The sequence below is a fragment of the Ursus maritimus genome, unplaced genomic scaffold, assembly GCF_017311325.1.
Source record: "Ursus maritimus isolate PB19 unplaced genomic scaffold, ASM1731132v1 scaffold_2, whole genome shotgun sequence".
NCBI classification, from domain to species: domain Eukaryota; kingdom Metazoa; phylum Chordata; class Mammalia; order Carnivora; family Ursidae; genus Ursus; species Ursus maritimus.
The window spans coordinates 100,759,225-100,782,605 of NW_024424452.1; the positions used below are offsets into that span (position 1 = coordinate 100,759,225).

At 55.9% G+C, this 23,381-nt stretch overlaps 1 protein-coding gene across 4 annotated transcripts in view; it reads right to left on the minus strand.

Annotated features, from left to right (window-relative positions):
- TMEM9 (transmembrane protein 9) overlaps nt 1-23,381 on the minus strand; it is a 34,105-nt gene that overhangs the window by 9,447 nt on the left and 1,277 nt on the right. For 2 of the 4 annotated variants that reach the window (XM_040636439.1, XM_008685107.2), the window contains exons 3-6: nt 21,650-21,741; nt 15,720-15,828; nt 13,172-13,303; nt 4,987-6,020 (exon numbers count right to left, since the gene is read on the minus strand). In XM_040636439.1, the coding sequence (XP_040492373.1) occupies nt 5,868-6,020; nt 13,172-13,303; nt 15,720-15,828; nt 21,650-21,741 (486 nt within the window). In that variant the 3' untranslated portion in view covers nt 4,987-5,867. Of the gene's footprint in view, nt 1-4,986; nt 6,021-13,171; nt 13,304-15,719; nt 15,829-21,649; nt 21,742-22,829; nt 22,932-23,121; nt 23,296-23,381 lie in introns of those variants that run through there. The other 2 variants (XM_040636437.1, XM_040636438.1) reach the window with 2 other exon arrangements.

Genomic DNA, 23,381 nt, shown 5'->3' on the forward strand with positions numbered 1-23,381 from the left:
CCAACCTTCTCTCTCAGCCCATCACCCAATCAGCCCCCACCGCCGGTGTGACCCATGTCTCCACACCAGCCTCTGCCTTCTCCCCACGATGCCCAGGTCACTCCCGCCCCAGAGCATCAGCCCTGCCTTTCCACCCATCCAAACTCAACTCCTCCTCTGGAACCAGCTGGAGTCTGTCCTTGTCCATGCAGACTTTCCTGCCCCTCGCATTCTGTTCTAGTCTTTCTCTTTCTCCCCTGCATCCTGAAGCCTTTACGTGTCGGTCCCTCAGTAGCCATCATTGGTTTGGGGACCAATCTCTCTGCTTGCTGATGACCTTGCCGATGATCTTGCTCCATGTTTGCATCTTGGTCTCTCAAGGAGCAAGGCAGGATGGTGCCTCCTGCACCCCAGCATCCTGCAGGGCCAGTGCTGCTCCTGACACCTGGGAGGTGCCCCAGAAGGAGCCTAATAGTGGAGGGGCGATTCAGTGGCCGAGCGCGTGGTCATCTGTGAACGCCGCCCACGTGATCCACAGAATGCTGCGGGGGCACAGGCGCTCACGGGCCAGTCTAGTTTGTCTCAGGCCTGTGGTGGAGCAGCTATACAGACCTTCCGGGCCTGAAAATACAAAACTTTTCAGTCCAAACTGCTTCCTCTGGCAGCAGGATAAAAAGCATAGGAGCCAAACGGAAGAAAGACAGTGTTTAACAGGGACAGGATCTTGGCTCACTTCACAGGGAAGGGGGCTGCAATTTATTGGGCACCTACCATGTGCTAGCAATGTATTTAATCCCCTCATGCTAACTTTTCTTCCCTGTGTTGCAGACAGGGAAACTGAGGCTTGGAGAGCTTCAGTGAGATCCCAGTTCTAGGAAATAGCAGAATTTTTAAAAAAACTAAATACTTCTATAGAACTTACTCTGTGCTAAGCACTGTCTAAGCACTTCTCTCATTTGATTCTCACAGCAGTGCTGTGAGGTAGATATTACTGACCCACTTCAAAGGTGACCGGGCAGAGACCCGGATAAGCAAATGGCCTGTGGCCACACAGCTACTAAGTGATGGATCTGGAATTTGACTCAGGCCATGACTTAGGCCATGCCCCTAACCACTGCCCTGCACCACCTCCAGCCTGCTCCCATGTTCAGACACAGGACCAAGCTCTCCCCTGCCCAGACCCTTCACATTTTAGCTGAGTTCCAGGAGACCTTTCCCCCAGCTGATTCCACCCAGAAAACCCATACTTTAGTCTCTGGGCACTGGCAGGCATCAGGCATTGGGCTAAACCTAGTGGCAGTAGACTCTCCCAAGATCAAGTCCACGGAAAAATTCCCAGTTGGTGGCAAAGCCCTTGGCAGCACAGCTAATCTCGCCTGCTCCCCCCAGAGATGGGTGCCGTAACACCAGCCAGCAGGTGGCTTGGCTCTGCTTTCCTTTTCTTTGGGGAGGAAAGCCATCGGGGGTGACTAAGCCCTGAGTAAACTGTTCCCAGCCTCACTCCTCCAGGCCAGGTGGGGCCGGCACTGTTTCGGGACAAAACTCAGACACATCCCTCAGCCCCGACCTTTGCACAGTTACCTCTCTGGGGAGCACTCCGCCAGCACCGCTGCTGCCGCTCACAGAGATCTGTGGCTCGTGGGCCTTCAGGGGGACAGAGGGATCTCCGGTGCTGCCCACCTGCCCTGCGGTGCCTTCGGCAGCCTCTGGCCCGGCTTCCCTGCCACAGCACCAGGAGCCAGGTACACTTTCCTGATTAAGCTTCAAACGGCGACACACCCAGAAGGGGAGGGAGGAGGGCGGTGGAGGTGGGGGGCTCCTCTGATCTGGGATCCACTCCCAAGGAGGAGAGAGGGCCACTCTTGGCCTCCTGTGATTGGCTGCCCTGAGTCCAAGCGAGACAAATGCAGCTCCAGCTGGAGCCAAGGGCGAGTGGAGATGCTGTCCTCTCCGGGTGCTGCCCAGCTGAGGGCCAAGGGGGGGGACGGCCCACCTGGCCCCGGCTGGCAGGGAGGCTCCGAGAGCCTCTAAAATGGAAATCAGTGCCGCAGGAGGGACTTGAATTAGAGCTTAGGAAATGCCTCCTGAATGTGCAGGGTGCAAAGCCCAGGAAGGCACAGGGAGTCTCTTCTCGTGGGGGCAGCCTTATGCTTAGGGGAAGACACCCCTCTCTCTGGAGTGGCTTGATGACACCAGCTTGGGTGTTGGGAGCTGTTGTGATCACTGGGCACTCCTAGGGATGAATGGGGACTAAGAGGGGTGCAGTGGCCCTCCAGGGACACAGTTCCAGTGCTGGGCAGGCCGCTGACTCGCATTGCCGGACTGGGGACTGCCGTGTGTCCACTGGGGACTTCAGGGCGGCGAAGGCTATTCCACAAAACTGCCTAATGCCAGAGCCGGAGAGGCCTCTTGGAAGCCACCCAGGCCACAGAAACTGGCACCCAGAGAGGGCAGGGTTTGCCCAAGACACACAGCCAGCTAGCTTAGCCTTCTGCAAAGCAAGTGCCCCGCTCTGGCAAACAAGCCCCTGCCTCGTCACCCCTCACCTCTGCCATGAATCCCATACTGTTTCTTTGCACAAAGTCCCTGGGGAGCCTATGGGACCCCTCTCAGCAGCAGGGGAAGACACTCCATTCCCTCACGTGGTTACAAACACCACTGAGCTCTTATTTCTTGCAGGCTCTGTTCCGCTCACACACGCAACCAAGCACTGCCAACACCCGGTGAGATAAGCTGCTGTTCCCACTTCTTGGTTGAAGAAATGAAGACCGATTAATTTGCAGAAGTTCACACAGCTGGCTAGAGCCAGCGCTGGGACTGGGACCCGGGCGGCCTGGCTCCTGCGTCTATGCCTCTGACCACTACGCTATAGTGTCCTTCGGTGGCGGCCAGGTCCAGGGTTTCCAGGCGTGGGTCCCCTTGGTGCCTGCTCTGAGCTCCCCTGGCCCCACTGCACCAGCAGAAGCTGGAGAAGACCCTCCCTCGCTGCTCATTCACCCCCCTCCTGACCCCACCCCGTTCAACCAGTGGGAGACTGAAATCTAGGGAGATTGAGTGGTTTACAGGATGTCAGGTCTGAAGGTGCTTGAGACAGCGACCACTTCAGGGGGCCCAAACCAGCATCATCAGCACCCAGCTTCTTCCAAATTTCTGCCATTTGTACTGTTTTGCTAATATTTTCTTCATATGCACTCGCTTCCCCCCTTCTCACCTGTCCTTAACACCAATTTCCTTGAACTCACGAAGTTTATGTGCTGATTGCATGTTTTCCCTAATACTCATTAAAATAATTACAGAACTACTAGAATAAAAAGTATTCTTCGGGGTACCCCTACAATCGCCATGCTCATGTGAACCGTACTTCAGGAAACAATAGGCTGGGTGTCCTCACTCTCCTGGAGACGCTCAGGCTCAGACAGGAGGCCTGCTGTTTGAGGTCACCCAGCAAGGAGCAGCAGCGCCAGGGCGGGACCAGGGCTCCCGACACCCAGCCTGGAGCCTTGCGCTCCGTGTCCGCCCCGATGCAGTAATCAGAGGAGCCCGGGGCGCGCAGGGTCGGCCTGCCTCTGGCCTTGACTCCGAGCTCAGCTCAATGCCTAGGGAGCAGAGATGTCACTGGCCGAGGGAGCTACCAAATAATCGCCCCCGGGGAGTTCTGAGCAGAACTTCAAGAGTGGGATTTAGCTGAAGGGGTCAGAGTTCCCTGGAGCCCTAGGAGACCCCATTACACCGAGTAGAAGCTCCCTGCCGAATGTACAGAACCTTGACCGGATGGATGGGTTATGTTGTATGAGTAATGATGGTGAAGTGATTAAGAATAGCCAATACTCACTGGGTGCTTATTTACGTGCGAACTGTTAGATTGTTCTAAGTGTTTTACACGCATTAGCAATTTATTCCTTACAATAACCCAAGGAAGCAGGTAATTAGCCCCATTTCACAGTGAGGAAACAAAGACACATAAGGCTTTAAAACGTGCTCACAGTTGTCTGGCCGGTAGGTGGCACCCAGGCTACCGGCTCAGAGTTCGAGCTTTTAACTGCCCCACTTGCTTGACTAAATGGAGGACTGGTATTAGGGGGAGAGATTGGCCCAGCCCCTCACGACAGCAGCTATCTCCTGAGGAGCACTTACCACAGGCTTCATGCTGGCTCATCATATCTGCTCAGGATCCCACAATCGTTCTGGTCCCTTCTCAGCTGTGTCCCTTGCTTGCTTCCAAGGCCAACTCCCAAGTCTCTGCTCTTCCTGGAAGCCCCATCTGCATGTCACCCCCTCCCATCCCCTTTAGTACGCGTACTGGACTTTGAACTTGGGCAAATCTTGGCAAACTGAAATCCCTACCTCACATTGTTCTCCTGGCCCCCACCTCTCAGGAAGAACCCAGCATGGGGCTCCGCAGGGAGCTTCTCAACACCTGTTTGTCCACACAACCCCTGAGGGCAGAAACTTCAATTCGACCCACCTGGTCCCTAGGTGCACTGTGTCCGCCAGGGTCTTGGAGGCACCCCGCGCTGCACTTGCCGGGAGGGGATGGAGGGCCCCCTCATGGCACGCACACTTGCTGCTCCCAAGCAGGTCTGTTTCCCTGGCTGTCCCACCTCTCTGAACAGCCGTGGGTTTTCGTTAGGGAAAACGTATGGATTTTGCAGTGAGCACTTTTTACTCTACTGTAAGATACTGACATCAGGCACCCTGCAGAGTCTAAGTTTCATCTCCCACAAAGATGAAACACAGATCACATCTCAGGATAATTCCCCAGGGCCAGTGGATAGAGCTCGTGATGAGCCGAGCCCCACTGGTCAAGTGAGTGGGACTCCTGGCGAGCCCCGGGCCTCTGCCTGGCCCCCACCGTGGGCCCTGCCACAGCCACCAAGACTGTCTAGGCTCTGCTTCTCTGCCCGGGCCTATTAAGGACCATGTTCTCTGTCCCCTCTCTGGGACACAGCATTTCTCATATCACTTGCAGAACATTCCCAGCTCTCTAGATCTCTTGAAATCCAGAAAGCGAGAGAAATAAGACAATTTAATGATGGCTTCCTTGGTTTACAGACAACGGAAGGACAAACATTTCTCTCCATGCACTGGTACAATGAAATTCAGAGATGAGTGGCAATCCCAGGACAGGAGCTGTGGTATTCAGAGCCACCGCTCAGCCTCCTGGTTGCGTGGTCCCACCAACCGCCTGGCTCAGCACCTGCAGACCTGGGGAGGCAGGGGGATGGCCCAGGCCACCTGAGGTGGGAGTGAGGGGCCGCGGCCACAGGAAGGGAGGCGCAACGGCACTGCCGTGCACTGGTGGAAGAGTGTGTGTGTGGGGGGGGGACAAGTGTCTGGGTGTGCCCTGAAGACAGTGCAGCTCAGTTGTGTCTGCAGTCCCATCAGAGCCGTCCTGAGGGCTGGAACCAAGCTGAGCTGGGGCTGAGGTATGGGGGTCGGGAGGAAGGCGGCAGAGAAGGAGCACATGCTGACTGCTTTCCTCCCACACACTGAGTTCCTGATGACCCAGCTCCATCTTGCAAAGGGTAAGAACATTCCTAAGATTTGGAGCTGGAGGGGCGGCAGGGGTGAAGTAAGGAGGTACAGCCTGTTCCAATCCCGAGGCCACCTGAAGCGTCTCTGCTCTGTTCTGGCCTGCCCCACCCCCTCCAGCCCAAAGACTGGAGCAGGCAAACCCGAGATCAGGGACCCCACCATTCTGCCCAGATTCAAACAGCTGACTACACCTTTTCTAAAGAGAGGGAGGAGAAGGAAAAAGGCCATGGGCTTCTAAAGAGAAAACCTGGGGAGGGTGGCACCGAGGGGTGGGGAAGGGGCCTGCGGCTCCGTCCAGCCCCAGAAGCTGGCAGCCGCGGCCCACGGTCCTTGGCCCAACCTTGCCAGCCCACCTAGCTGAGCATCTTGTGCCGATCGAAGACCGTCTTCCGCTGCTCCTGCACCTGCAGCTTCCAGCGCTGCTGCGCGCCCTCCACGCGCTCCAGCACGGTGTTCGCTCGGGGGCCCCCCAGAGAGCCAGTGGCGGCTGCCACAGAGCGAGCGTCCTGCAGGGGGAAGGAAAAGGAGAGAAGATTCAGCACTGTGAGCCAGGGTGGGTCTCGGAAACCTGACCCGGAAAAAACACCCTTAGAGCAATCCCAAAGGCTGAGCTCCCCACAGACTGGGAGGCTGGACCTCCTCGACGGCTGGGGGCTGCCTGAGGGCCTGGCCTTGTCGTCCGTAGGGCCTTGCCCAGTGCATCAGGCCAGCTGCAGCCTCGGTGTTTGGAGAACCTGTGGGGCGGGGCCTGGGAAAGGGGGCGCTCTGGGAGGAGTATGATCTGGGGTCGCCGTTACCACACAGCTATACTTCAAGTCGGGTCCCTGGCTCTGCCCCACTGGCTGATTTCTGGCCCTCAGGAGGAATACTGAGTGTTGGCCTCAGGACCTCATGGGTCGGCGCAGATGCCCTGATGCCATCTGTGGCTTGAGGAAAGGCATCAGTGTGTCCCAGGGTGGTTATCAGGCTGCAAATCCCCCCTGCCCTGCCAGCCACAGCCCAGGCACAGCAGGGAGACCCAGGGGCTAGGGCCTGGCTGCCCTGGGCAGGGAGCACACGGGTGCCAGTGGGGAAGATGGGCCCACCGAGAAGTCCGCACAGGAGCTGCTCTGCCAGGGGCTGGGACACCCAGCTGACTGCCCCTGGGAAAGAAGGGATGTCACTCACTCAGGGAGTCTGGCAGGGATGGAAGTTTAGAGTTCAAACCCAGCACTCCCATTCCAGAGCCTGCCCTGGCCCACTCTTCTCTGACAGGTTAGGATAGCTCGGCTCCTTCTCTCTGTGCCCCACCGATCCCCTTCCCCTCTGCTCTCAGAACCGCTTCTGTTGTCAAAGGCAGCAGCTCCCCTAATTACCACCTCTCTACCTCTGAAGCTCCGGAGCCCATGCATTTCCTGCAGGACCCCAACCTGATCTTTGGGGGGAATTAGAGCCGAGGGCCAGGCCCACACCCCCGTGGGGATTTCCTCCCTCGCTCTCCCTGCCTCTTATCTCCTGCCACACATCTCTTAAGGGATTAGCACACCTCTCTAAGCCCAGGCCGCCCAGTAAATGCAACTTTGCTTCTAACGCCCCGCGCTGGCACAGCTTCTGTCGCCTCGCAGCTGCCAGGCTGGGGAGAAGGGAGGGGTGTGTTAGACGAAGGTAGGGGAGGCAGAGAGAGCTGGCAGTTGCAGAGAGGTGGCCGGCTAGGGGTGAGGCTGGGAGGTAGTTCACTGTCGCTGTAGAGGTCTGAGTCACTGTCTCGTGGGGGACACTGCCTCCCCAGGGGCCCGGGTCCAGAACCCTGAGGAAGGCTTCCTTAGCCCACAAGGCTGAGGATCCCAGTGACACCGAGGACGCAGGTGCCGAAAGTGTCAGGAAGGGGGCGCACTGAGCCCAAAGTCAAGACTCCTGGGTTCCAGGCCTGGACTCCCAAGGGCCATCGTCTCCCTGCCTCACATTCCCACCTCCCCCACAGGGCCTACAGTAGGAGCTGGGACAGAGGGACAGCCTTAGCCACCTGGTAGCTTTGGGTCCCTGGCCAAGTGACTATTCCTCCAAGCTTCAATTTAATAAAGCCCGTCTTTTCAGACTTTTTTGACTGTCCTGTCAGCAGGCGTAACATGTACCTGATGGCCCAGTGTGCGTGCACAAACCTATGCATGCGCAATAAACAAGTTTTATAAGACACGTAGTAGGAGGCATTCTGATATTTGCGCTGCTCGCCTTCAGTTTTTAAAATGCGGGTCATGACTCATGACACAGATTTCATGACCTAATGGCTTGTGACCCATACTTTGAAAAACATGGTTTAGGATGAGGAGATGGCTACGCAAGGTTAAATAAAATCATATATATAAAGTTCTTAGTATGCTGGCCGTCACGGAGTAGGAGCTCGAGAAATGTTTCATTTTCTTCTTCCCCGGCAGTTCGGCTCAGGGGTTAAGAACACCGTGGACTCAAACAAACCTGGCTCTGACTCTTGGCTCTGACACCTACCGGAATATGACCCCAGGCAAGTTAGCTCCTGCTCGTAACCTATTTCCCTGTCCGTGAGATGGGGGCTGCTTTGGCGGTGCCTGGCAGCTAGCAAGCGCTCAACTCACAGCAACTATTCCCGTCAGATGCCAGCTCTGGGGTCTCCGAGGCGGGAGAAAGGGGGAGAAAGCTGGCAGACTGCTGCCAGAGGGAGCTGCCTTTGAAAAAGGACCATGGCACAGTACCACTTTCCAATCCCGTCCCTTCCTGGTTCAGCTGCACCAGCTGGGTGCTACCAGGGCCCAAGGGCAAGCCTCCGCGTGGCTGGGTAGGGGAGGTGGGCACTGAAGCCCCACTGGGGAAGCTGTGGGCCCACCGGGATCTGGCTATCCTGGCTTTGGGGGCCCAGGGGGCTTCTCTCCCTCCCCACCTCTCATCTCGCCCCTGCCAGGTCCCATGAGGAGTGCCGGGGTGGGAGCCCGAGGCAGGCTTGGAGGGATGGGCCGGCTTCAGCCCAGCTTCTCCTTGACGGCTCCGCAGCTCAAGAGACCGTCTTGAGGAGGGGAAGCCAGAGGAAGCCAAGAGCAGAGCATTAAGGGAACATGCTGAAATTCACCGCATGACCACAGTATCATTTGTCTCCCCTTCATGTAAAGTCTTAACAAACAGCTCCTAAGTGGGGGAAAGCTGCTGCTGAGAGCCTCCGTGTTTCCATTGCTAATAGTCTGATTAAAAGGTATTAAAGCTTCCACGTCTGTTCTAGAGACGGCCCGGAGTGCGGCCTCATCTGTTGCAGAACGGCAGCTGGAGGCGGGAGAGAAATCACACCATTTCCAGCCCCTTCCCTCTGATGCGGGGTCTCGGGGCGACTCAGGGAGGTGGCAGGGCAGCTTGGACAGGAGGAAGGCGCCTGGGTCCCGACGGGGACCAGAGTACCATGACGATGACAAGGGTCACTGTGTGCCAGGGGCTCTGCTAAGTATTTTACGTGGATTATCCCTAGGCTTGGGGGTCCTGGGTAACATTACTCCTGTCTGCAGACAAGGAAACTGAGGCCATGGGAGAGGAGTCCTCTTGCTGCCCAAGTCACACAGCCCGGCAGGGGCTGCGTGGGGGTGGGAACCCATGTCTGTGTATCTCTTATCCCAGCACTCTGTTGGCTGCTTCTTTGGCTCGTTGCTCCGAAGAGAGAGCCAACATGCAAAAACAAAGAAGCAAGCCGGTACCTTTCCACGAGATCGGAGTAAGCACAAAGTGCCTGTAAAGGCACTGGGAATCAGGGACCTCAGGCCAGGCCCTCCTCTCCGGGCCTGGGAGGCCCCAAATCCTGGTGTGCACAGGCCAGAGCTGACAACCACCATCAACATGGCCCAGAGGAAAAGAATCCCGGTCACACAGCTCGGAAAGGCCCGGGTACAAAGCCCCTCCAAAACGGGGACTACATGGCCTCCCTCAGTTTTCCAGGTTTAACCCAAATCCTTCCTGCTGTAGCCAAACCCCACCGCTTCTCTGCTGCAAAGCTCTCCCAGACTCCCACACGCTGCCAGCCATCTTCCTAGGACATCCCATGACGCCGTGCCCCCACGCAGACACCCCGCCTGCTGCCTCAGCTACCACAGACAGAACACGTGTGGGCACAGCATCAAGGCCGCCAGGCTGGCTGAGGCGCACACGCCCGGTCTCACCTCCCCCGCGCCCCCCAGCCCTGCAGCCACCCTGCTCCACACGCGGCCCCTCACCGCCAGGCCTTTCTTCCTGCTGCCCCAGGCCTTCCCTCCAATAATCACCACGCTGCTGCTGTGTTCAGACCCCACAGAGATGTCTCGTTCTTAAGGACGAACAGACACTCGGCAAGCTGACACACACGTTATCACAATGATGTTGAGGTGAGAACAATTACAGCCATTCCAGATGGAGGAAAAGGACACTCGTCACCCCGGCTCCTTCACGACCCCAGGAGCCCTCATCATCACCACCATTCTTCTGTTCCCTGCATGTCCCTAGAACTCTAGGCCCCCGAGGGCTGACATCTCTGAGGACCCCTCAGAGCTCAGGCGGCCCATGCTGCAAGTAGCAGAGAAACCCAGAGCCTCAAGGAAACCCTTATTTCTCCCTCTTCAAAGAGGGCCAAACCCATACATCTAAAAAGCTCTGTTTGCCATTTCTGTCCCAGCAAACACGCTTGCTTCCTCCTTTCAAAGGGTGTCTGAGCCTGGGGATTAAGCCTAATGCTGCCGGAATCCCAGGGGAGGCAGCGCTCAGCAATCAGGGCCCACTGAGGCCTGCCAGCACTTTCAAAGGGAACACGACAGGCTTTCATCTCCCTCCTTGGCGCTGGGGCTGGGGCTGTGGGGGAGGCCTCCCTTCCTCTTCCAGACCTCTCGCCCCAGGGCATGAGAGCTCTTGGCTACAGGAATTGGGGGAATGGAGCCAAGGGCCCCCAAACCTGGGAAGTGGTCCAATCCCCAGATCTCATCTCTGATTGGATCCCAGACTTGAGGGGTAGGGGGTGGGGCAGGGGCACTGGCGCCTGGACAGTTTCCTCCTCAAGGTCACTGAGTTATATGGGCCTAGGCAAACTTCCAAAGAACCTAAGAGGTCCCGTTCCAACTTTCTTCCTTTGGGAGTGAAAGCTAAATCCCTTACCCCAGGGGAGAGCCCATCCTTCTTGCTTCCTTCTTAAGGGAAACCCTCCCCAGACCACTAATAAACCCAGAGATGCAGCTTCGGCCCTGGCTCTGCCGCTGTTTGGCCAGGTGGCCTTGGGACCTGCTCTCCTTGCACCCCACCCCACGCCCCTTCCCTATGTGCACTGGAAGAGGTGGGGCAGCAGAGCCCCCTCACCATCCAAGGCTAGGGGCACGGGTCTCTGGGGAGATGAGATCTCTGGGCGTTATTGACCCCAGTGTCCCTACAGCACCTGAGCTGTCACTCTCTCACGCATCCTCTGAGCTGGCTCTGAAGACCGCCTCGGCCAAGAAGCCTTCCTTCCCAGACTAACAGGAAGAGGAGAAGTCCCCAGCCCCTGTCTAACAAAGAGCTTCCCAAAGCACCTAACTTGCTCCCTGACTGCCCACCTCCTAACACTGGATCTCGCCCACTGCCTTTATGGTCCTGGCTCATTCACTTGGTTTGGGCTCTGTCTTGGGGCTTCAAGCCCCGAGGGCAGACAGGAGGTCTGTAACTCACGCAGCGCGGCCCGCAGGAAGAAGAGAAGCCCCGTGCACAGGAGAAACACGGAGCTGCTGAACCCCCAGGAGGGACGACCTAGGGACAGCTAGGTTGGAGACACCACACAGAATCACAGGGTGAGGGGATGGGGAGCTGGGCCAGGCGCCAGGACTGGGGGCAGTGCGTGCTAACGGTGCTGAGCGGGTGAGCAGACCCCACCCCCAGCTGCCCCAAGGAGTTCCCTTAACCATCCTCCAGGTGCCCGGGAGCTGCACTCTGCCCCGCCCCCCGTATCTGCGCAGAGACGCTGCACCTCGGGTGAGGGCATCACAGACTGAACACCTTAGACTGCTTTCTGGAATATCGGGGTAGGAGGTGAGGGGGTGTCATCCCTCCCACCTCTCTCTCCCAGGGCAGGAAATCTCGCCTACAGTGTGTAGCGTGGGCTTGCCAGCTTCAGCTTGAGAGCTGCCTGAGGCCCCCACGGCCCCCGCAGGCCCCCAGGATATGGGGCCGGATAGCACTTCCTCACAGGACAATCCTCCTTACATGGCCAAAATCTGCACCCAAGGAATGTACAGCCTTGGATTCGGGATCTACTCTCAGGAACTGGAGGGCCACGTCTAACCCCCCCTCTCCCTTTAAAGCCCCCTCACACAGAGGCAGCTCTGACCTAAGCCTCAAAGTGGGAAGCACCCCAGGTCTCCTCGGGGAGAGGGGCCTGGGCCCAGACCCAGAGACGGCAGGCCGCCCTCCCCTCTGGCACCACATCCAGGACGGCAGGAGACACAACAAGGCCATGCCCAAGAGCCATGCATTCCAGAGAAATCGCAGCACGGGCTGTGTAATCACGGGGCCGCATCTCTCAATTACCCCCCAGCCAGGACTGCAATTACCACATTACCCCTAATCACCGCGTGTTTATTAGCCATGCCCCTCCCCATCAGAGCTGCTATTACTGTACATTAATAACCAGGTAGGCACGCAAGGTTTCCTCCTGAACACAGACCACCCAACTGCCAGCGCCACCACCTCCCAGGCCCCAGCTCCCAGGGCTCATCCTCTCTGCTCCCCCTCTGGCCAAGCTCATGGCAGCAGGAGACTGCACGCAGACTGGGAACGGTCCAGCCACATACCCAGGAGAAGCAACAGGGCCCATGGATGGCCAGGCCTCCCTCCTTCCCCGGCCTCGTCCTCGTGCTTGTGCTGGCCCAGATCCACGACGCCCAATGGCTGCACACGGAGATCTGAGCCCCGGACCCTCTGGGCGGGGTACCCGCCCTTTTCCACCTCCAATGCAGCACTTGACATATTCTAAATTGTGACCTCCTGGTGGCAGTTTAGCCAATGCCTGGTGATTTCTAGTGACCCCAAACACACTCACTTACGAGGGAGCACACCCAACCCATTATCAACTGTGTCATCTGCAAGAAGACTCCTCAGATCTTGTTCAATCTCCCTCTCTTACTCCCAACTGTGGTCCTTGTACCCCTGGCTTTACCGGGGCTGAGACTAAGTTCTCTCCCACCAACATCGGGAGGTTGCTATCATGTACCCCTTGAGTTTGGTTTGATTTTTTTTTTTCCAAGCTCAACAGCGGTCTACAGAATCACTAAAGAATGAACCTGCTCTCTCCCAGTCCACCACCAGCTTGACACCAGTATCTGAGCAACCAGGATATGAGGCATGTCTACGTGCCTGGCCCTGGTTGGTCCATCTCCCCTCGGCCCAGAGAGGCAGTCCACCAGGACCATATGGCTCCCTCCTGCCCTAATGCCAGACATCAGGCCACCTCCTGCTTCACCTGGAAGTCCAAAGGGTGGTTCCCCACTGAGGAAAACTCTGGAGCCTGGGTGATGTGTAGGACACTGAACAGGGGAAGAGCAAATTGGCGTATGGGGGGTAAGGCACACGGATCCCCACCTAGGCCTCCAGCATGCTCTTCTGGTTCTGCCCTGGGGACTCGCAGGCTGGGAGCCCAGGACCCCCTGTGGGCAGAAGTACCGGCACCCAGAAACCTGCTTACCTCATTTTCCTCCTCATTGTGCAGCTGTTCGGTGTATGCGTCTGGCTTTCGAATGAGAGGGTCCACCAGCATCAGGAAGGCCATGTAGAGCAAGAGGGCCCCCACCACTGACAGGTAGATGACAATGATGACCTGAGGGAGAGAGCCAGCTTGCCCTGTGAACCAACACCCTGGGCCAGGACGGCAGTGGCTACCTCGAGCGCTGCACTGGGGAAGGGCCCGGAGGCTGAGGGCTTGGAGGCAAAGACAGAAGGGACACGGGGGCCCTATTCCACATATTTACCAGCTTTGCCCTAAACTGAGGGGATCCCACAAGGGCAGTGGACATAAAAACAACAGATCATGAAGGAAGGCACCTGGATCCTGACACCCCAAGATGCTCCCTGGGGTGGGGAGTGTGGAAGTGGGTCCTACCTGGCTGTCTCTAAGAAAGGGTGGAAAGCAACGGGACACAAAGTCAGAGCAGGGAAGAACCGGCTGGTGGAGAGGCCTGAGGCCGAGCCCCAGGGAACGAGGGCTCACTCCCCACTGCCAAGTGCAGGACGGACAGGTGGGGAGCGCCAGTCCCGAGAGGGCACGCCGATGGGTGGAGGGGGACAGGCTGGCAAGAAGGTATGCCCGGATGGCTGGAGAACACATCTCCGCCTCCTGTCAGTCACCCTGCATGGAGGTGACAGCCAGTGGCAGAATGACAAACCTCTTACGTACATGGAGAGCCTCATACTGGAGTAACTTCTGTTTTACAGAAAAGACAGAATCAGTGAGGCTAATTCAATGTTTCCCAGTGTGGTACTCTGGGCATTTAGGACAGGACTCTCCAAGACACTCGGCAGCCACAGCCCCTATAATGGTGTCATAATACACCTCTGTTACTGGGACCACAGAAGCACCTTCACTCGAGTCCAAATGCCCGCGGGCCGGCCAGTACTCACCTGACTGAGAACCCTGAGCCTAAACTACTCAGCCTAAGTTCCAAGGTTAGCAAACGGTAGAGATGTAACCTGAACTCAGATTTACTGACTCTGGCTCACATGCTTTTTCTACTTCCACAATGCCTGGCCATCACTGGCTTCTGATCCACAGCCTTGGCCCCAAATGGACTGTGATGAGTAATAAAAGGAAGAGAGAAACCTTGGGATTTTCAAGGCAAAGCTCAGCTCAGCTCAGTCAAGGGTCAAGTTCAACTGGACCAACTTCCTCCCTGACTGGGGCACCAGTGTTCATGCCTCTTTAAACAGGGTGAATGGTCAGCCCTCTTGCCTGTACCAGGGAAGGGCAAGGGGAATGGAGGCTGAGTCTATAATAGGCTGAAGCTGGGGGGTGGGAGAGCCTCCTAGGGAGGAGGACTGGAGGGAAACTTGAGGGATTAGGAAGTATGTCTGATGAGGTCCCCATATCGGGAAGTCCCTTTCTGCCAAACAGGGAGAGGCGACACCTGGCTCAGTATTCAGTCTCAGCCATCTGGTCCCCGGAGGGTGGGGGCCCTGGAGCATGTTCAGAGCAAGAGGAAGACGCTCCAGGAGGGGCTGGCTCAGGCGGGAGGATGAAAGGAGCTGAGTCTGCACAGCTTCATGGGGCGACGACTGAGCGGTAGGGGACAGACAGCTGCTTCCCATCAGAAAGGTGAGAACACGGAGGACCGCAGCACAGGGAAGGAGCTGCCAGCTCCCTGGTCTGGGCAGGACGACAGCAGGGAGCATCGCCTCCCCCTCAGAGCCTCAGAAGGAGAAACGGGATGGACTAGGCAGTGTCGATAAACTCAATTCCTTTCTCGATGCTATTTCTAGACTCTCCATAGGACCAGTGGAAGTAAGCTGAAAACCTGGCCACAAAGAGCTTAAGTTAGAAATCGGTACGCGGGGCCTGGCTCAGAGTTAGAACCCGGACTAGGAAACCCCGGGGGGAGGCTCCGGGTGAACGAGCTCTGCTAGCGTGAGCCATGGTCCTACGGAGCCCACCCAGTGGCAGAAGAACGGACAAGGCCCCTGCCCTCACTCGCTAAGGTGGGCCTTGTTTACTATTTCTCCCGAGTTCACCCAACAGCCTATGAGAACGAGGTTTGGGGCTGAAGCCCCCTGCCCAGGTCCCACCACACAGACAGCTAGCCCTGGTGCACAGCTCTTGGGGGGCTTTTCAGGAGTCTGAGGCCACTCTGGAAGCTCAGTGAGACTGGGTGTTCGGGGAGGGCGGGCTTACTGCTCTATTAGCAGCATCCTGCATGGTGCCCAGACCATAAAAGGCACCTGAAAGAGGCTTACGGAATGAATGGAAGAAAGAAGAAAGGGAAAATTGGAAGGAACAGGAGGAAAAAAGTGACATGAAGCACCTCTCCCAGGTTCCCGGCCCCCCATATAATGGGAGCCACTGGACAGTTGTCAAAGGACAGAGCTGGCTCCAAAACGGTATGGGAAGCAGGCCCGTGTCTGTGACTAGGCCAGCCCAGAAGCCAGTCCCACCGATACTTGGAATGTTCCAGAATATAGCAAAAGACCGCGAGTGCCGGGCAGCCAGGGAGCGGAGTGGGCCCGTGCCCCGAGCCCCAGGCTACCTTGATGGTGGTGGTGCTGCGCTCCTCGTACTTGCACTCACACAGCAGGCAGTAGGCCTCCACGTCGTGGCCGGGCACCGGCATGGGCTCCACCACGTGCAGGCAGTTGCTGCAACAGAGACAGACGGGGCGGTGGGAGCAGGGCCACTGGCAGCTGGCAACCCAGGAGGGGACAGTGGGGCAGAGGTGAGGGGGCTCCCAGGGCGTGGGGAGAAGCCCCCTCCCAACCCACCAGCACCAGCTCTCTGAAGTGCACCTGCGGTGTGGCCACGAAAAATGCCAACACTTCCCAAACAGCTGCCCTCAGCTGCCTTCTTGTCTCGTGCTGTGCTCGCCCCCACCCTGGTCCCACGTGGGCTCACCCAGTCCAAAGATTTCCAAGTCAGCACTGGTGAGGCTTAGACAGGAGTCTTAGGCTAGAATCCCTGTCAGGACCACCCCCCGGCACCCTTCCATCCAGCTGCCCGCTAGTCACCACAGAACAGCCCACAGGGACCACGCATTCCACGGCAACCCTTCTGCCCCAGCTCCCCAGTCCTGGGGCTGTGTCCCCAGAGCACCCCCACTGTCCACTCCACTGACCACGTCCAAACCTGGTAATCACCCTTGACACTCCCTTTTCCTCTCACCTATGAATCCACCAAACGCTGGTGATTTTACCTCCTTAAAACCGTCTAAGACCCACCTTCTCTATTGGCTCCCACTGCCCTGTCTTTTTTTTTTAAAGACTTTATTTATTTATTTGACAGAGAGAGATAGCCAGCGAGAGAGGGAACACAAGCAGGGGGAGTGGGAGGGGAAGAAGCAGGCTCCCAGCGGAGGAGCCTGATGTGGGGCTCGATCCCAGGACTCCGGGATCACGCCCTGAGCCGAAGACAGAGGCTTAACAACTGAGCCACCCAGGTGCCCCTCCCACTGCCCTGTCTTAGCTCAAGGTCTCAACATTCTGTCCTCGGACCAATGCCCTGGACTCCCCATTGCCCTCGCACCTCTTATCTGGCCCTATGTCTATACTACCTTCACCAGGCAGCCGAGTGGTATCAGCAAAAGTAAACTCCTGTTACGTCACCCCCTGCTTAAAGCCCAAAGCTAGTCAAGACCTCCACAGGGCCTCTAGCATGAGGCCAAATGAGCTGCTCCCCCTGGGGTCCCCACGGCTCCACCTCACTCCAGGCTGCCTCCCTGTCCCGGCCCATCCCCTGCCATGCCTTACCCCACTCCCCATCCTCCAGTTCTGCTGATCTTCTGGACTCTTCTCTGAATGAGTCATGCTCCCCTCCTTGACACATCTGCTTTCTGCCAGGAATACGTGGCTTTGCCACCTCCCCTTCCCACGCTCCGAGCTCTACACATCCTTCGAGATCCAGCCCAAAGATCTGACCTCTGCCCGCGGCAGCCAGCACCCACACTCACCTCTATCACAGCACTGACCACACTACACTGTAATCCCAGCTTTATTTGTATGGTCTCCCCTGGGGGATGCTAAGTTCCTCGAGGACAGAAGTCCTCTCCATCTTCCCAGCACCCAGCGTGGTGCTGGCAGAGCAGGGCTGGGGGGACAAGCTCAGGGAACAAGCTCCTGCCAAATGCATCCCGTTCTAACGGTATGCCCACTTAGCCCACCTTTACCTACGCGGCCGACTAAGGCGAACTAAAGATCAAAGGCGCCACGTATAGGAAGAGGGAAGTGAGCTCAGGAAGGCAAAGTGGCATCGCCACCACGATGAGGTCAGGACCCAAATCCCGATCCTTGGCTCGTCTTTCCATGTGACGCTCCATCTTCGTGGGCCCTGGGCCTGTGCTCAGCTCTTTACTTGGGCCTCTTGACCGGTCCCAGCCTTCTTCGGATCAGCAGGTTTCAACAGGTACAGTTCACAGACCACAATAAGCAAATGACCTCGAGAATGCACCTTTATCATTACCACTGGGGAAAGTCAACCACACTCTCAGAGGTGCGCAGAGGCAAACCAGGCATCACACAGCAATGGACATCCAGGTCTGGGGCTCTGGGCCTATGACCTCCTCTCTGGGATACAAGGGTTGTACCAGATGACCTTTAAGGCCCTTCCAGTTCTGACAGGAATCCTGCAAGAGTCAATGGGGAGAACTTGGGAGACAGTTTCATTAAGGGTAGTAGGTGGAAACTGAGGCCGCGCAGGAGTCTAGGATCTAGCGACATCATTGGCAACACCCCTGCAGGGGTGGGGGTGAGGGGCTTGACCTATGGTCAGCAGGTCAAATGTACAGCAGGGTGACTACAGTTAACAACCCGTATTATAGGTCTTTCAGGTCTCTGAAGACAACCAGGCCTATTCTGAGCTATCCCAGGGTCCTTCTAGACTCAGCCTGGGTTTCTGGCAGAAGCATCAAAGATGTGTGATGTGAAGATCAGGTGTTGAAATAAAAATGAGGTGTCCTCTAAAAGCCTCTGGTTCCCTTAAAAATCCAGTATGTAGCATACGCGATTTCCCCTAACCCCTGAGGATTCCAGTTCCACCTCTGGGTAACAACTTCACCACATCATTCCTCACTGCGTGAGTGGGTCATCGTCCACTGTAACTAACTGCACCATTTCCAGACCCCGAACGCTGCCACGTCTGGGAGCAGCTGATGGACAAGGCCAGGTTCACGGACAGCACTGGTCATCACTGCTGGGACCTTCTCTTCTCCAGGAAGTCCCTACAAGCCTCCTGAGGTCCAGATGCCTCCCTTTCTGAGGCACACGGGGTCCTGGTTTCAAAGGCCACTCGAACGCTGTACTGGGATGTGCACACTCCCTGCCAAGGGCAAGCAAGGTGGGGTGGCAGGGGCCGCTGGGAGGAGTGAACCCAGGTTCTTCAAACTGGAATCCTGCCACTCACGGGAATAGGCTGTAAAGGGGTTAGGGGAATAGTAAATGAAAAGCTGAAATCCTTCTGCTGTCTCTGGCCTCTTGAGAGTCAGTAAAACCCTAAACATGATCTTGCTCTAAGGATTTCATTTACCTTTCTGGGGATCAGTGGTATCGAAAGACTCCAAGGACTGGTCAGAGGACATTAAGGGAGAGGTCTACAGAGAAAGATAAGCTGGGTTTAGTTCTCCGCTCCGCCGCGTATTCTGCGATTGTAAGTAATTTATTTATCCCCTCCGGGTCCCCGTTTCCTCATTTATAAACGGAGGCTGAATTCATCAGTGTCTTTCAGGCTGTTTTCTCTTGGGCACCCCAGGAACCACTGGGCAAGAAGGGGGTGGAGGGAGGGGCTGAGGGACCAGTCCCTCTTGGCACCAGGTCTGATTTTGTTTCGCATGCTGTGTTTCCAACACAGATTCTGTCTCTAGAAAGGTTTGATCTCTAGAAGTCGGAAAGACAAAGAACTAACCTACTTGGTTCTTTCCTACTCTGGGACCACCTCTGCAACATATCTCCTCGGCAGACCCACCAACAGAGCATCTTTAGGGTTTCTGCCCTCCCACGGGCATGCGGTTAAGAACCCCTAGCACTATAGACGGCAAACACCAGCCACTCAGGAACATAAAGGCCATGACCTGTGAGTCCCGCAGCTCAGACAGTTCTGGCTTGGCTCTGCAGAACAAAGGGTAAGAGGATTCTCCCATCCACGGACCCAGGTGACAGTAGAGTGGCGACAGTGGCAGAGACCTGAAGACATAACTGGTCTCCTCTGGCCCTCGCCAGGGGGCTGGAAGACCACAGGTCAAGTCTCCCTCCCTACCCCTATAGGGGTGTTCCCAATGTTGTTGCTGGGTCCTAGAATCCTGCCCAGCCTCAGTTTCCACCTACTACCCTTAATGGGACTGTCTCCAAGTTCTCAACTTAAGCTTATTCATTAAACAATCCCCTAATTCTGACTTCTAAGGAGAAGAAGATAAACTATAGCCTGAGAGGTCCAGATGGGACTCCTTTCTCCGCAGGCATCCAAGCTTGGGTTTGCGGCCATCCTATCACCCCCGCCAGAGACAGGGGTACGAAAACCTGCTGTTGCTTGTGGGAAGTAGCCTTATTATCTGCTGCGGGGCTCCGTCTGTCAATTTATTTACTCATGTTATTGGAGCTATAACCGCAAGATACAAGGAGGTCACAGGGGCTCCTCCCAGGACTTCGCATCTTAGGGTTTTGTGAATCCATCAGGACAGGCGAAACCAGAGGGAAACAGTCTCTGCTGTGGGAGGAGCTCCAGTTTTCAGGGGCTGTGCTGTTAAGTCTGACGATGATTATCTATGCGGCCTCTAACAAGGCATGATAATATATAATAATTTTAGCTAACATTTATACAGCACTTACGACATGCCAGGCATTGTCCTAAGTGCCCTACTGACAAGGGCATGTACCAGCACGCGCGCGCGTACACACACACACACAAATACTCAAAATACTGCCATCCATCTTACGGATGAGAAAACTGAAGTACACTGGACAAGAAGTCACCTGTCACACAATGAACAGGGGGCCAACCTGGATCTGAAGCCAGGCAGGCCGGATCCCTAGTCTGCACATCTAGCTAGCCTGCCTCTCGGAAAATCACTCAGACTATCTCAGAACTGGAGAAGTTCCAAGTTCCCAAAAGCTGCTCTGAACCAACCGCATCCTAATCACCTAAGGAATGTTAAGGGAATGTTACTCCTGCCCCCCTGCTCCCCAGTATTTACTGAATCCGATTTGTAGGGGGAAGAGATTGAATGTACAGCAGCATGACTATAGTTAACAAAACTATATTATATACTTGAAAGTGGTGAAGAGAGTAGAACTTAAATGTTCTTAACACACACACACACACACACACACACACACGGTAATTATGTGAGGGACAGAGGTATTAACCTTATTGTGGTAACATTTCACAATACGTATGTGCATCAAGTCATCAGGTTGTACAGCTTAAACTTACACAAAGTGCTATGTCTAACGGATCTCAGAAAAGCTGGGAAGAAAGAAAACATCAAAACCCCAAATCTTGGGAGCAGGTGGTGCTAGGAATCTGTATTTTCTCAAAGCCCACCTGACGATACTGACACACAACCAAGCAGGGACCCTGACCTAGACATCCCCTCCGTGTGATGCGAGTCCCTTCCACAGTGTCTTTAGCAAAGAATCACCCCATCTGTGCTCAGATCCCTCCCAGGATGGGGCTTCCCGGCTCTTAAAACAGCCTGGATTAGAAATGCTTCCTTGGCTCGCACTTGTATCTGTTTCCCTGAAGCTACCCTTGAAGCTGTTTCTACTGGCTCCAATTCTACACCAAAAAACCACATTGAACGTAACTGATTCCCACTCCCATGTGCCCCACCTCCCAGAGCATGCCAGCCCTGCTCCTGGTCTTTGCCAGCCACCAGATGTCCCCAAGCCCTCTCCTCGTCAAGCCTCCCTTAAGCCACTCCTTCTAGGATATGGTGTTGAAACTTCCCTTCACTAAGCTGGTCTCCTTTCTCTGAACAAATCTGTGCTTCTTTTTCTCATTTTTAAAGGGAAACATCCAGAAATGAATTCAGGACTCCAGGAGTATAAATAACTGAAGTCTCTAGAATTCTAAAAAGGGAGCACTACCTATCTCATCTACCTTACAAGGCGTTAATGAGACTGGTACAGAATAACACACGTAACAGAGCTTTGCAAAAGTACACAAAAGGTTCCATCGTATGTGGGCATACTACCTACCTCTCCTAATTTTCTGCTACCATTTTGCATTATTCATAAACACCCAAATCAAAGCAAAATAACAAAATCCACTTCTCTGACCAGGAACCCCTCGGCTAGAGTTCAAGACACCTGGGTCCTGTGCCCAACTGGCTGTGTGACCATGGACCAAAAAGTCCTTTGTAGGCTCTAGTGGGAATGCAGAAGTCAGCTTATCCTCCAGAGGTCCAGGAACCCCAGTAAACACCTGTAAACTTCAACTAGTTGTAGCAGCCTCGAGCCAGCCTGCACAGCGCCTTACCAGTCCTTCTGTGACACATTCTGGTTGTAAATGTGCCCACTGATGTTTCTATATGGTGGGCAGATGCATTTGCAACGGATATCTTCAGAGCTCTGGAAGAGAAAGTACATGGTAGGCAAGTAGGCAGGGCCCCTGGCTTTAGGTTCTAGCAACACCTTCAACTGTGAGTTCCCTGTTCTATATATGAATGCTCTTGACCTCTCCCATCCCCAAGTTCAGCAAGGAATGACTTCTGCAAAATGGATGCTAATATCACAGGACCCTCAAGACAGAAACTGTCCAGGTGGCAAAGGAGACTCACAGAAAGCTGCCCAGGGCTGCCATTCCCCAGTAGGGTGCTTGGGAGCAGGGGTGTGTGTGGCAAGCAAAGTGACAGCGCTCTAGACTCTGGGCCCCACACCTGCTGTGCGCACCTTTGTCCAGCAAAGGTGAGCCCCTTCCCAACCCCATCCCATCTCCAACTACATAGGTTAGGATTAGGGGAAGGTAAAGGGCAGGGGTACACAAAAAGTGGATCATTTCCATGGGAACACCCTTAGAAAGTTCTTCCTCTCTGAAATGGGTTAAGAGACAACACCACAAATACTTTCATTCCAATCAGGAATTCCCCAGAGGGGCTGGAAGCAAACCCTCAGACTCAATCTTACTTAAAGCCTTGGTGACCTTCAGAATTTTAAATTCCATAGAGCTGCCCAAGTGCAGTTCTGGGTCATTTACCCCTAAAGAATGGAAATTTCTCAGGAGTCCCAGCGCTTGGATTGGTCACCCTCCGTGTAACAGAAACTTCCAGCTGTGTAGGACTTCACACTTAAGGAGCATTTCCACAGACTGTATTACTTGATTCTCCTTCAGTAGAGTAGTAGACATTATAACCACCCCGATTTAACCCAGGAGCAAAGGAAGGTATGGGGAACTTAGATAACTCCTCCAAACACAAACTCCCTCGCTGGAATCTCACCTAGGTTTCGTCTGATCCAGAATGTGTGCTCTGCGCTCCACCCCTCTCCCCTCACTCCACCCTTACGCAGGCCTGCAGTCGGGCGCCCGAGAGAATACTCCCCAAACTACTACGGTCCATTGATGAGTGAGGGGCAGGGCTGGAGCAGCAGCCACCTCTGCGGAAGCCCCGTCTGCCGGCAGGGTGGTCGCGCGAGAGGTGCTGCTGGCTCACCCCCCTCACCTTGTTGGCTTGAGCTGGGGGCAACAGCAAGCACCCGACCACGGCCACCAAACACAGGAGCTTCATGCTGATCAGGCTTGGGAGGCCAGCCAGACCGGACACCTGCATAAGAGATAGGAAGTCGGGAAGGGGAAGGTGGCCACACCATAGCCAGCACTCTCGGCCCTTTAGCCCTCCCGCCGCCGGGACGTAGGAATCGGATTAGGGGCTGGGTTCAGCATTCCAGGGCCTCCTAAAACCCTGTGGCCAAATACTGCCTTCCCTCTCCAAGTCTCAGGCTCTCCATCGCCACCTGGAGCGCCCGGAAGAGGGGACCTCCCGGGGACACGGCCGCCGGGGGCCTCGAGTTCCTAGGACCAGGCCCGGCTCCGACCCTCGCGGCGCGTTCCACCGCCCTCCGCCATCTCCGCCTCCGCCCGCCCGGCAGCTCCTCCCCGCTCAAGGCCCGATGAAAACTTTCGGTGCACAGGCTGGGAGCCCTGGTCCGACAGCCAAGGCCAGTGCCCCCCTAATCAGGGGTCTCGGGCCGGCCTGGGACCCCCAGGTGCCCCC